The sequence below is a fragment of the Neolamprologus multifasciatus genome, chromosome 3 (genome assembly GCF_963576455.1).
Source record: "Neolamprologus multifasciatus chromosome 3, fNeoMul1.2, whole genome shotgun sequence".
In the NCBI taxonomy this organism is placed as follows: domain Eukaryota; kingdom Metazoa; phylum Chordata; class Actinopteri; order Cichliformes; family Cichlidae; genus Neolamprologus; species Neolamprologus multifasciatus.
In genome coordinates this window covers 31,294,703-31,308,932 of record NC_140441.1, presented here as the reverse complement: position 1 = coordinate 31,308,932, position 14,230 = coordinate 31,294,703, and the positions used below count along the sequence as shown (strand labels likewise).

Genomic DNA, 14,230 nt, shown 5'->3' with positions numbered 1-14,230 from the left:
TTTAAGCACTGGTTTAGTAACCTCAATGAGACTCCAGAACTTTGCCCTCGCAGTTGTGTTTCTGATGATTCATTTTCGTAAAGTGTTTTTTTCTTTCTCTGATATCATCATAGTTCTGCTCGGGCTGCTTCAGGCAGAAGCATATGAGTGGCTACATGTTTACTATGCATACTATGAAAATATTGCTGTCCTTGAATGCTGAGTAAACACTGACAAAGCACTGATTGTATCTCTTGTACTTTATCAACACAGTATCTAAAAACTTTGCACCGTAGTGGTTAAAATCTCATTCTAATAAGAGTTAAAAGCGCATTTGGTTATTAGGTTTATAGGGTTATTGAATTATGGTACAATTTTTTTTAAACATTATCTGCCAATTACATCTGCCACCCTTCTCCAAATCTGTGCCCTTACCTGGCCCCCCCAACAAAAATTTTCTAGACACGCCACTGGCCATACCTGCCGCTTGTCACCCGCAGCCATAGTGGATTACTCTCATCAGGAGCAACCTGTTTAAGAGTGTGGCTGAGCCCCAGGCAGTGTAGCATTCTTGAGTTAAACCTGTTGTTCACTTTATGTCTGAATGAGTAAAGCGCTTGCTTCCAATTGTGGATTACCTGCTATGTATTTGTGTGTTATTGTGTCACCAGGAGTCGGGAGTGGAGTGTCTCATCACAGAGAGAGGTCACGGGTTAGAATTGGGGTTTTGAAGTTGCCATCTTTTGCTTTCAGGAATATTTGCACTGTGTGTGATTCATGGAGAGATTGCCACGGGAGCCTACGTTTTGAATACAGATGGCACGATACCACTCTTTTATGTCCGATACTGATGTCATAAATTTGGATATCTGCCGATAAGATATGCATCCGATTTAGTGTATTTTATAATCAATAAAACTTGTTTAAAAGAATATCTTGCTGCATTTCGTATAAGTTCATACTCAAGTCTAAACACTAAAGCTATTATGTTAAACCTGTATGCAAAAGATACAATGCACGCAAAATATTTCATAGTTAAGCAATACTGATCAACTCCCAGCAAAAAAAAAAAAAAAATAGGGAACCACCCTCCGCCTCATGATGCTTAATCGACGTAATCGACTTTAGTTTAATGCACGTGTAAAACAAAAGTGCAGAAAACAATTGTTTTTCTACAACAATTAAATAGATTCAACATCTTTCTTTTGCAGAACTGCAGACTGCACATACCTTTCCAAAGGAAAGGGATAACTTCCGAGATTAAATACCGGTTTGGCAGCAAGTAGAGAGGCTCCAGATGCTTTCAGTGTGACGTAACCGCATTCATATTCTAAACCAAACACACACACACAGGCAGTAGCATTAATATGAATGACTCATAAGAAGGGCGGCGCACGCGGCGCAGAGGCTGTAGTGAGTAAGGCATTAGCAGATAAAAAGCGAGTCAGCTACTGTGCGGCTCACTTTTCTGCCGCACTGACAAGATGAAACTTTCTGCGTTCTTTGTGCTCATTCCTCTTTTTATCAGCGGCGTTTCTGGGAAACTGATTCAAGCCGCTGAAGGAGACGATGTAAAGTTTCCCCTCACAGACGAGTGCATGAAAGGAAGAGGCACGCTGAAACGTCGCCTGCAGGACAACAGCCTCTATTTAGTCGGGGATCTCGACGGCAGCTGGAAGCCGGCTCCAGCTTATTTTAACAGGTTTTTCCAAAGCAGCGACTCTGTGATACTGACAAGTGCAGATATCAGCGATGAAGGCTATTACGAGTTTGACTGCAACAACCAGAAAGAAGAGAGTGCACAGCTGCAGGTATTCATACCTTCTGATGTTTTTGTACGCGAGGGCGAGGATGCCATCCTCCCGTGCCGCTCCATCACAGCAGGTCAGTGGGTGAAGTCTGTGCGCTGGAGGAGAGATGGAGAGGTGGTGCTGGAGCTGGATGTCCGGTCGGGGAAAACCACATATGGGAACGGCTTTGATGAAAGCCGGGTCTCAATACCATCAGACTGGCACCAACGAGCAAACCTGTCCCTCATCATAAAGCGAGCCGAGGCGAGAGACGGAGGAGTTTATTACTGTGACATCGACAAAGTGGAGAAACACCGCTCCGCTGTCCGCCTGCACTTCTCCACACCACCAAGCACCACATCCCAGCCTACAACCACAGAGAGGGTAAGAAAACAGACTGCATTTAAATGGTTCACATTTGACAGTAAGCATTAAAAGTGCACTCAGTTACTCTTACGCATGCAAAATCCCACATTCAGAGACACACAGTGCAGATAACAGCCCAGATCAGCAAGCACACAGACAACAGTGACTACAAATGTAGTTAGTCACTGCTGAGCTACTACAAGGTTGTAAAGTGCATGACAGTGGGTAGTGCAATGCAGGTGCACAGATCTACTAAGGCGGGGGGGGGGGGGGGGGGGGGGGGGAGCGAGAGAGAGAGAGACACTGTAGGAATGAGTTAATATAGGTTATGAGGGTAGCCGGGTCCCTGTAATTTAGTGGAAGCTTTAGCAGAGCCTCACAGTCCACGCCATAACAGACGGCAATTAAAACTGCTAACTAATATTTCTGCTCTGTCTTCTTCTCCTCTGCAGCCATCAGAGTGCTCCGCCTGGTCGTGGAGAACATTCTCCATAACGGCAGCTGTATTTGTGATCGCTGCCCTGCTTCTTTGGCTCTGCTGGTTTCTGAGGAACAGGATAGACAATGTGTGCTCTCGAGGTTTTCTCTGCAACGGCACAGAGGAGGGAGGAGGGGCTGAAGAGGGCAGACGGGAACCCTTACTTCAACCACCACTGATGAATGAAAAACAACAACAGCTCATCCCTTTAAGTATTTGAACTCGCCATCTTTATGACAGTACCACTGTGCAACTCCACTTTCTCAGGTTTAGAAATCCTCCGTTTTCCTTCTGCTGAATCTGACTGCTGTTACAATGTTTGAGATTGTCTCTATTATTTTGTCTTCCAATCAATCAAGTAATGCCTGTAAATCATCTGCTTACATAATCAGTGGATAATTTAGCTTCAAGATGGATAAATGAGATCTCTTCAATAATAACATTTATCCCTCACACAAAAAATATGAGCTTCACACTTTTGTGCACACAACCCTAAAATGTAACAGCACAACAATCTGTGTCAAACCCTCATGGAACAGTTAAATTATTTGTTATTTGTAACCTTTTATAGCACTTTTATTCTGCTTATATTATTATATACTCAGTATATTGTCCTGCTTGTTTGTACAGATTTACAATCTTTCCTCTGTTTACTTTTCTCTTTGTAAAAAGCCAATAAAGTTTTGAGTTGGTAACAAAGTGACTCTCTAACCTGATGCAGAAAACAATGAATCCTTCATTGTTTGTTTGACTGCCGTGACGTCTATGAATAACTATTTTGCACTAGCAAAAAGAAGGGAGAGGCTGCCATCCCGAGCCAAGAAACTTTCAGGCTGATCGTTTTACAAACTCGCGAAACCTTTGATGTGACATTGTTCATCCTGTCACAGCCTCTTGTCATCCCTCTCATATGTCATCAGCCCTCACTCTTCTGAAGTCGTGTAAACATAAGATTTACCAGAGCAAAGAGGTGAACGGCGCTGTTTTAAAACATAACAATTAAATATATATATATCTACAGGAGATTTAAAAAAAGGGAGAATTAATACATTTTCATCTGATCCCAGTTTTGATAAGTACAATATACAAAACAGACTTATTTACTTTGAATATGACTTTTTTTAGTAACTTTTAGTAACTCAAATAATGCTAGCAAATTATTTTACCCATATTATTTTAAAATTGCCATACACGTAAAATAATATGGGTACAGGTAATCACAAAATTATTTTGCATTTTTGTAAAATTCTGTTTTACTGTTTTGTTTTTTACTTTTTGATGTATGTATGTACGCATAGCCTTTGTATTGTTTGTACAACAGCAGTATAATGTTAACGCAGCTTGCAAGCACCGGCACAGACAGCATGCTAACGCTAAGGTAGCCAGAAATCCAGATTGGTGTTAAAGCTCAGTAAATGCTGATACCAGAGCAGCAACGTGATAAAGTGATTTGCTGTGAAACCAGACGCTGCTGAATTTCAACAGGTCGAAGAAATGAACTTCTAACCACGTCATCTAGAATTACAAATGACTGCTGAGCTTAAAGACAATCAGCACACGCTGCGTGAGTGATCTGTTTCACCGCTGAGGCGGATTTTGCGGTGAATCTTAACAAACAAGTGTTGTAGGCTAAGTGTTACGATAACACCCCGAGGCTGTTCTGGAGCTTCAGTAAAGATTAGACGGTCTGTCAGCATATACTTAGTAAAATAATGTGACTTAAAGCATAGGTTAAATATTTGAATATGAATCATTCATTCTAAAGAGAAATTAAATCAACAACTGAAACACAATTAAAGGGATTTAAAAGTAAAATTGACATTAAATCGGCTATCCCTCACGCCACTGTTTGTGTGTAGTACAAAGCCGAACACACACAAAAGGACGGAGAGATCATTACGAACAGAAGGAGCCAAAAAAATTTATCGCTTGGGCTTGATGTCACGCTTTGATAAAGACTGGCAGGATGCCCGGTAAGAGAGTCTGACTGAAAACAGTGATCATGCTCAATGTCATCAGAAGAGGTTTGTGTTATTGAAAAGTGACATCCACAAAGCTTTCTATTATGTTAACCTACGTGAGCCAAGAGACTGAGGCCATATTTGGTGTTGTGACAGCGTCAAGTTTCCACAAGTTGTGTGATCTTTTTACTGTGGTGGATGAGTAATTTAGAATCTGCACTAAAAGGCACTCCGTCAACATCATTTTCTGTTTGTTTGTTCAAATGTTTCTCGTCTCTTTGGTGAAAAGTGAGTTTACAAGGACATGATATGTAAACAATAATTCAAATGAACCATGTACCAAACACTTTTTGTGGCAAAAATACTGATAGCTCAGCAGACTGCAACCGGACATCGAACTAAACTTGAGGGAGAAGAAATCCCCCCAACCCCCGGTGAAATTTGTGCTCTGAGTTTATTTCAAGCGCAGACAAAAATCCCCCAATCTAAGAGGAGAACACTGATGAGAGAGAGGTTATCACGGTCTAACCCACAGCAGAGTGCAGCATGCATCTCTCAGGCTGGTGCGTCCCTTTGCTTTTTCCCTTTTAATCAAGCAAGTGTCGTCAGTCCTCCACGTTTCTCTCTCTCCGTTACTCTCTCCGTTGTTGGCGACTTGTGGTTGTTTGTCTGCACGCTTTGTTAACCATCAAGCTCTCCCGGATTTGACTCGCACACGCCCAACTTACTTCAATAAACATTTCTACGTCAGGTATTTGACAGGTAACCTCTCATCTTATCTGGATTAATAACATCAATTACGAATATTTGAATGTGAATAGTTTAGACTGAAGAGGATCAAACACAGCAACAGCTACAGTTACAGCACAATTAGCGCCCATCCCTCACTGCTGCTGTTTTTCTATTGTTTTTAATCAGCAAAAAAGAAAAACTTATTGGAATGGGAGAAAAAGAAAGCGCCAAATGTCATCACTTAGTCTTGGTAAACCTTTGATAATGACTCTGGCAGGCTGCCCAGTGAGGGAGTGGCTCTGACTGAGAACAAGCAATCGTGTGCAGGAGGTCACGGAGACATGTTGTTTTGTTGTTTTTTATTTATTTAATTTTGTATTTGATTTATTTATACAACAGAGACGATACATGTTAACATGACTGCTGCATTGAAAGCTAATTACAAGACCTTGTTGCATTTAGTGACTCCACAACATCAACAACAATTCACAAAGATAACAGGCGAGGAAACATGAAACCCTCCAGGCAAGTATTCTGAGCAGTCTCAGTCTTCAAGGTGTCTCAGGTTAGATCTCTAGGCCCGGGTTAGTGAAATAAACATTGCTGCTTCATCTCCTTGGCTGTGAAAATGAGATGACATATAATGTCAGCTCAAGAGCGCTGTAATAAAACATACAACGAGACTGACATCGCTAAAACATGCTTGAGCGGGGGGGGTGCGGGGGGGGGGGGTGAGGGTCTAAGATAGAGCACATGTATTTCTTGAAAAGGGGAACAATGGATGACCCATGTAGTCACAGAGAAGGTACAGAGTACGACAAATGAAGCAAGCACATTCCTCAGCAGCTCTAACACCGCATGGATTTGCAGGAGTGACCTGCACGTCAATGAATTTGAGTTTGTTGTTGTGGACAGTGCTGTTGTCTATGCTGTTGCATGCTGGGGGACCCGGTTGAGGATTGCTGATACCAACAGACTCAATCACCTGATCCACAAGGCCAGTAACAATAATAATAATAATGGATTGCATTTATATAGCGCTTTTCGGAGACCCTCAAAGCGCTTGTGGGGATGGATTAGGGTGGTGTCTGAGAGGTGGATGTTGTCCAAGATAAAGACAATGTTGGAAAATACCTCCCATCCACTCCATGATGTGCTGGCTAGCCACAGGAGCACATTCAGTGAGAGACTGAGATTACCAAAAAGCACCACCAAGACATACGTAATCATTCCTGTACAACTCCTCCATCTAACACACTGTAAACACTGCAATAGTTTTTTAACACACTCTTTTCTATTTAGTGCTGCTGTAAATATTTCTGACATTTATTTATAATCACATCTGTCAGTTCTTGATATTTATTATAGAATGGTTTGTATAAATTATTACTATTTCTTAAATCTGTAATATATTGTATTGCTAAATAGTCTGTTTCTGTTACTGTACTGGAGCAACTGCAACCCACATAATTTCCATAGAGATTAATAAAGTATTCTGATTCTGATAGATTGCAACTGGGCGTTTACAATCTTGCTCCTGACAAAACCAAGAGCTGCCAGAGTCTTACATGAATATATATGTGGCTGGGAGACCGACAGGAATCGATACAGGACACAGAGAGCACCGTTATGGAGCTGCTTCAGCTGCTATTACCTGCGCTCTTGTTCGTGAGTGTTTTCAGTGAGGGGAGTATACCATATGTGAAAGTGATGTTGGGAGACTCTTTTATTCTTCCTGGAAACTGTGAGAGTGAAGAAGATGGAAAACTTCGCCAAATACAGCTTCAGTCCCAGGATGTCGCTCCGCACCGACACGGAGTTTGGACGCCAGAGAAAGGTTTCGGAGATCGCATGAGTCCCAACTCTTCTCCCGTCTTTAACCGCTCAGTTTACACGGACAGTGGAGTTTATGGGTTCATGTTTGGCGGTCGGGAGGTGTCTGCTGTCCATGTGGAGGTTGTCGTGTTCTCTGAAACATCTGTCACAGAAGGAGAAGCGAGCAGCCTGTCCTGCTACTATCCAACTGCAGCTGGCACCTGCTGGTCTGTGCGCTGGGTTAAAGACGGGGAAGATGTGTTAAGGGTTAGGGAGAGACTCGTGCGGTGGTAACAGTAACTGGGCTGCTGATGGTCGACTGTCTGTCAGCTGATTGGCTCTCACACGGAGATCTGTCCTTATACCTGCAGCGGGCTCGGAGGGAAGATCAGGGGGATTATTTCTGTTACATCCAAAAAGAAGTTAGAGGGGAACAGAGGGGGACACCAGCTGCTGCGAGGCTGAAGGTCAGTGAGAGAAGCCCAGATCAGACCACCAGCACTCCTCCTGGTCCTCCATCTGTGTCTGCGAGTATTCACACGGACCCGGTCTATGCAAAAGTATCTACCGGAGTCTAAAGCTGACTGAATTTCTGTCCTGTTATCTCCTCGTAGGAATCTTGTGAAGAGAAAGGTCTGGGAACTCCTGCTGTTGTCTGCATTACAGCTGGAGTGTGTTTGTCTATCATCTTTGTGAGGTGGCTGCTCAAATCTTACTGGTCCAGATGTGCTTCGTGCCCACTCTGCTGGACACACATATCGTGTCGACTCCGTGGGTTAGATCGACTACCTGGACCTCATCCAGAGGTGACTAAACCGCTGAACTCATCAACATCAGCAGATCAGCGGCTCTTACAAACAATTCACCGTCTGAAGAATTTTAAGTTTTAAATACTTTAAATTGTATTTTTTTATTTCATGAATATTTACGTTGTCAAAAGAAAAGTGTCTTTCAATCAGTGGTTTGTTGTGCAGATTATTGACAAGAGCGTTTGTATAAATCACAACAGAAAATATTCACAAATCAGTGAACAATGACCAAAGAGGATTTCTGATTAAAGCCAGGGGCGATTCTAGGATCAGAGCTTTGGGGGTGCTGAGCACCCAGAGAGCTGCCCAGCCAGGCAAGATAAACCTGTCTCTGTCAGTCCCTGCATCCTTAAATGTTGTCCCGAGTTCTCGACTGTCTCCTTGGTGCATTTAAACCCCTGTTCCTCCCTGTCCTCATCATCTGTTGTCTTCATCTCCATTATCTGTCATCATAATTTTACCATCTCTGTGCAAGTCTGCAAATTTCTTTATTAAATCATAAGATTCTTAAATTCATCAAGTCTCTCTGTGCCTGGGTCCTCGTCACAAAACATGGCATCAATGTTTTGTACATTTTAACACAATTTAATCCCACATTTGTGAAAGAAAAGCAAAACACTTTTTTGAAAAGTCTGTAACAAAAACCATCAAATCTGATCAAGGTTATTTAAATGCTGCAAAAGAAGAATGGATTGGAATAAAAAAAAAAAATACATATCCTAACCTTAATTACTGGGGGAGAATAATGAATGATGCTCATAGTGAGTAAGAAGTAAACTGAGTGCATTTTTTGGACAGAGATTCACTTTTAATGTGTATGTATAATATAATACAGATACATAAAAACACTCCTAAAACAGAATAAATTATTACAAAATATTAATAAAAACTATAAAAATGGAGGCAACTTTGCCTGTGTTAGAATGTATAAAATGTATGAAAAAATCTTTATTGCAGATACTAATTTTACTAATTTAATAATACTAATTTTGTGTTGTAAGAGTTATGAGTTTCATGCTTTCATAGTGGTACTTATAGAGAGCTTGACATTTTTTCTCAGGTGGTCCACACTGTAAAAAGTGTGAGAAACACTGATAAGTGTATGTGTGCTTTTGGAAAACATTTAAAGCTGCAGTACCGAATCTTTGAAACAAGCTTAAAACATTTTTAGAATATAAACAGAGCATCTGCTTCTCTTTACAGCTCCTCACTCCACCAGGGCTGTTTGGCTCTTTCTGACAGTGCGCAAATGTGATGTACGTACTGCGGCAGTCATACAGACAACTGGACGGTCCAAAAGTTGGCCTACCTATTACTGGCTGAGGTTTTAGTAGAGTTGTGGCTGAACCACATAAAAATATATCATTAATTTTAATCTCCCCAATCAATGATAATGTTATGTTGGAATGTTGTTAAAGAGGGTCAAAATGTTTCAACCCAGTTTGTTTTGCAGATTCTGTATAGCAGCTTTAATATAGGGAGGACACAACTTCCTGATTGTGTGAGTAAAATCAGGTTTTTTCTCTTTGTCAGTTTAACAGTTTCTGTTTTGCCTGTCACTGTTTCCTGTCTGTTTTCTTACCTGGTTCTTCCTGACCTTGTACTTTCTCCTAACGTTCCCCTCTTTCCTCTCTCCCTCTTCGGACTGACAATCATACACAAATAGATTGTATTCAATTAGATGAAAAATTACATTAATATGAAAAAAATACTATTAAGATCACTGATGAAAAAGTCCTCTCTCAGTTTACTTTCAACCAAAAGGAAAATAACCAAACCACATGAACATCTAATAAAAGATATAAACATTGAAACATTGATCCAACATTATTCTTGACTAATGGATCATTTGATTTTACACTTTTACCTAAATGTGGCTCCTTTTTTTGAAAAAACTTCCTTATATCCATTAGGAACCTGGCTGTCTCTCTGTACACAAACACACAAAAGGAGTTATAAAGTTAATGGGCATCCAGTCAGTTAGCTAGTTAGTATCCATTTAAAACAGGACAGTGGTAACAAAAGCAGGCTGCAGACAATTATAAGTTTTAGATTTTAAATAGGCTATATACATTTCAATGGGAGCAACACGATGGTCAAATGTCATTGAATTTACAACAGAGCAGGACTAAACACAAGCAGCTTCAGTATTTCCCGTTTTTACTTTTTGGCTGAGTCCCAAATACATTTCAGAGAGACAGGGTGACTCACTGTGGGACGAAAGATAATGCAGAAAAAAAAGAGTAAAGCACAGACAGCTACATGCACATGAACCGGTTTGCTGTAAATTTCCATGCTGTGGTATCATGAAAGTCGGACTAACACGTTTAAGTCACGACTGTTTGTTGTGAAACTGACGAAGTCTAACTTCATTTATGCAGAGCTAAAATTCATTATCGAAATGTATTTACTCATTCACAGCATTGGTTAAAGTGAAAACAATTAACGAGAGGTTTTGATGGCAGAGCTCAGCTGAGAGATGTTTTTGTACTTTCTGACCTAATATTTGGTCTGATGACGTCATACCAACCAACCTGTTGCCTGGCCTTTTTTCTTATTCTTAGCTTGACTTCTGTTTGTTTATTAAAACAGTTTTTCCACATTTCCATTTAACTATCTTCTTGTTTTGTCTATGTAGGGTACTTAGGGTACTCAGGAAGACACGAAAACATGACACAAACACGATCAAACATTAAAATCTCAGATATTTATTGGCAGAAAAGAGGCTGAGATTTATATCTTATAAAACTTATAAACTACAGGAACAGGAAGTTAGGCTAAAGCAAGGAGCGAGATAGTAAAAACCCAAACCCCATAATATATATAAAAAAAAAAAAAAAAAAAAAAAAAAAAAAGAGAGAGAGAGAGAGAGAGAGAGAGAGAGAGCGAGAGCGAGAGAGAGCGAGAGCGAGAGAGAGAGAGAGAGAGAGCAGAGGTTGTGTTTGTGTAGAAACCACACACACACAGGCTTCAGTTATCCGATGAATGTCCCTCTATCAGGGCTCCTCTCAGTGAAAGGTGTCCTCTCCACGTCTCTGGCAGGTCCTCCATCAGCGCCTCCAGGTGTGGATCCTGATCTTCGGAACTTCCTCCTCCAAACCAACCACACAGCAGCAGCAGCAGCAGCAGAGAGCAGCAGGGTTATGACGGCTGTGATGATGATGAGAGTGTCACAAGCTGTTGTGTGTGTGTCTGCTTCACGCGTGGGCTGCAGAGAAACAAACATGAAATAATGTGAGACCCCCGCGCTGAGTCAGCAGCTGTGATGTGCTTCAGTGTTTAGCGGAGAGGTGTACTCACAGGAGCAGAGGTGCTGCTGATGATGGTGATCTTCTCATTGACCGTCACTCTCACAGCGGCAGGGCTGCCCCTCTCTCTCCACTTCCCGCTCTTTTTTTTTGCCTTTATTAACACGGCAGAAAAAGTCACCTCGGTCCTCCAGCTGGACCCGCTCCACCGTCAGTGACAGGTCACCCAGTACAAACCAGTCAGACCTCACAGACGCTCTGCCCTCAAACCCAGTCCCATATATGAGCTCCCCGGAGGAGAGGCTGTGGTTCAGCACCAGTTCCCCGTCTCTTTCCCACACAACAGAGTCCACAGAGTCCCCCTCAGTGTGGAAATAACACGGCAGCGTGAGCGTGTCTCCTTCAGGCACAGAGAGGTTGTTGTTGGAGATGATGAGGACCTCCAGCTGGATGGTGGTGACAACCTGCCCGGCGCAGATGAACTCGTAGTAGCCTTGATCGTTGTAGTTCACACGGGTTAGCAACAAGCTGAGCGTGGATCTGTGCTCCACAAGCTCTCTGTACCTCTCTCCCGGCATCCAGACACCGTTTACCAGCTGGGCCACAGTCCGTGGACTGTCATCCCTCAGCCGGTAGATTAGACTGAATTCCTGCGCGTCACACTTCACATCCGCTTTTAACTCTACAGACTCTCCCAGAATCGCCGGTTTTCCACAGCAGCCAACAAAAAGCACACAGAGAGCAAAAAAGACGAAGACTGCACCACTCGACATCGTAGCTTTGGTCGGCGCGTGGTGTGAGCTCTCGCTTGTCTTACGAGAGGCGTGTCCCTCTGGTCCCTCTTATCGTCTACATTATTCATAGTCAGGAGGTCAAGTCCATCCCTCTTAAAGTAACAGCCTCGATTACATGGGCCTCCGAGCCGGATTTACAGTTTCACAGGCAAGATGGCTTTCTTATCCACTCCTCGTCCTCGTCGCGATGGTCATCGGCCTCGTTATCTCGATGACTACACAGACCATGTTTTTTTGTCAGCGGGCTTCGCAACTCAAAGCTCGCCCATTTCTTGTCTTATGCAACATTCCAACTATGGTAACAGGAATTGCAATTAAATATATATATAGCTATAACGAAAAAAACAAACATGACAAAACAGTGTATCACATCAGAGGTCGTGTAGGCTATGTGTAGATACCACACAAACGCACGCACGCACACAAACGCACGCGGGCGTGCGTGCGCAGACACACACACTGAGGCATCTCAGACAGAAACGAGCTCGGGTTGTTTATTAAACTAGCCTGGGCGTGAAGTCAAACAATGAGGACACACCTCAGTGTAGCTGCCTGACGCGTGTGTTCAAAGGCGCGACACACGCCTTCAATCATGTGTTGGATTCTGTCCATGGAGGAGCTGACCGACGGATGAGACGCAGTTTTACAGATAATGAAAAGAATGCTCGGCTATTTAAAACAAAAAAAAAAGGCATTCGTTTAAACTTCATAAAGAGTTGACTGCTGAAGCCTTTTACAGCTGCACTAAAATGGAAAATGATGGCATTATCTGTTGAACTGTTACAAGTCTGATGTTTGATCTTCATTTATTCTGTTTCATTTTTTAACAGTAGATTTATTCGCAATCGTGCTTATGTTTGAAGATGTTTCTTACTGAAAAAATAAATCGATTATTCTTGGCGGGACACGAAACTCGAGTTAACACTTTGCTACGCATGCTTGTCACATAAAGAAAACATTCCGTAAAACACGATTAAACATTAAAACGTTTAGGCTACTAATGTTTATTAGCGGGAAGAGTCCACGCTCCCCAAAAAAGGAAAACTAAGACTAAGAAGAAAGCAGGCGTGTAATGTCCCACGGAGCATGGTTTCACGGAGGCCTGCGGGGAGAAGGGCCCTGACGTGTGCTGCTCATTTTGCATCATTGTTCTGTTCAAACTGGGTGAAACTTCAGCAGGACCACAGCTCCACCGCACCCTTAAAAGATCCAGCAAAGGATGGTGTAATGCTGGCTGCATCATTCCACTAAGTCAGTGATGCGTGATCGATGCCAGCTTCATAATGTCGTTTTTCTCTCCCATGCAGGATAAAGAAGGAGACGAAACACTCACGGAGATGTAATCCTCGATTTTCTACCTGCACATTTTCATCAGTCATGTTCAATAATAACATTTATCCCTCACACAAAAAAATATGAGCTTCACACTTTTGTGCACACAACCCTAAAATGTAACAGCACAACAATCTGTGTCAAAACCTCATGGAACAGTTAAATTATTTGTTATTTGTAACATTTTATAGCACTTTTATTACAACATTGGGATGCTCGTTTCTTCTGTCACTACAGCAGCAGTCCACTCCACAGTGAGTCAGGCTGTGATGTTACTGTCAGTCCTGAAGCCAAACAGGTTGAAGGTGAAGATGCTGGGACTCTTTCTGATTCTCTCTGCATTTCTTATATCTCTGATTTGTCTGTGAGGGGTTTTCTCTTTGCGTGGCACTCACTTTGCCATCTTTTGACTCTTTGTCCTTCTTTATTCCTTTCTGGCAGTACAGTCTAACCAGTTTGTCCACATTCAAGGCCCTGCTGCTTAGACAACGCCACATTGGGGGAAAAACACTTGTGTGTGTATAAAGTCAAACAGGAGAAAATCACAGGTATTAACAGATCAGGGGTAACCTTCTTCAATGATGTTAATTAAAGCGACATCCAGAAAACCTCATTAAAACCAAAATGTCACATTTCACAATATCACCCAGCCAAGTTTAAACATGTAGCCACTCATATACTTCTGCCTGAAGCAGCCCGAGCAGAACTATGATGATATCAGAGAAAGAAAAAAACATTTTACGAAAATGAATCACCAGAAACACAATGGGAGGGCAAAGTTCAGGAGTCTCATTGAGGTTACTAAACCAGTGCTTAAACTGTTTACCTTACTTAGTTTGTGACAGTAAGGCCACGTTTGGTTGTTTTTGTGGACAATCATCTGCACAGCGAACACTAAAAGCTGACTGGTTGACAGTTTTCTTTCG

At 42.1% G+C, this 14,230-nt stretch overlaps 2 protein-coding genes and 1 pseudogene across 2 annotated transcripts; 2 read left to right on the top strand and 1 right to left on the bottom strand.

Annotated features, from left to right (window-relative positions):
• Positions 1-1,378: 1,378 nt before the first annotated feature.
• On the top strand, positions 1,379-3,695 carry LOC146522559 (uncharacterized). Its single transcript, XM_085138401.1, has 2 exons — positions 1,379-2,153; positions 2,588-3,695. The coding sequence occupies exons 1-2, from the start codon at positions 1,464-1,466 to the stop codon at positions 2,831-2,833; spliced, it is 936 nt and encodes a 311-aa protein (XP_084994527.1). The 5' UTR covers positions 1,379-1,463; the 3' UTR covers positions 2,834-3,695.
• Positions 3,696-6,943: 3,248 nt separating this feature from the next.
• On the top strand, positions 6,944-7,974 carry LOC146522558 (uncharacterized; annotated as a pseudogene).
• A 2,661-nt stretch (positions 7,975-10,635) lies between these two features.
• Positions 10,636-11,996, bottom strand: LOC146522557 (uncharacterized). The gene is made up of 2 exons (XM_085155529.1): positions 11,231-11,996; positions 10,636-11,138 (listed from the first exon to the last, which is right to left on the bottom strand). The coding sequence occupies exon 1, from the start codon at positions 11,949-11,951 to the stop codon at positions 11,265-11,267; it is 687 nt and encodes a 228-aa protein (XP_085011655.1). The 5' UTR covers positions 11,952-11,996; the 3' UTR covers positions 10,636-11,138; positions 11,231-11,264.
• Between the last annotated feature and the right edge of the window lie 2,234 nt (positions 11,997-14,230).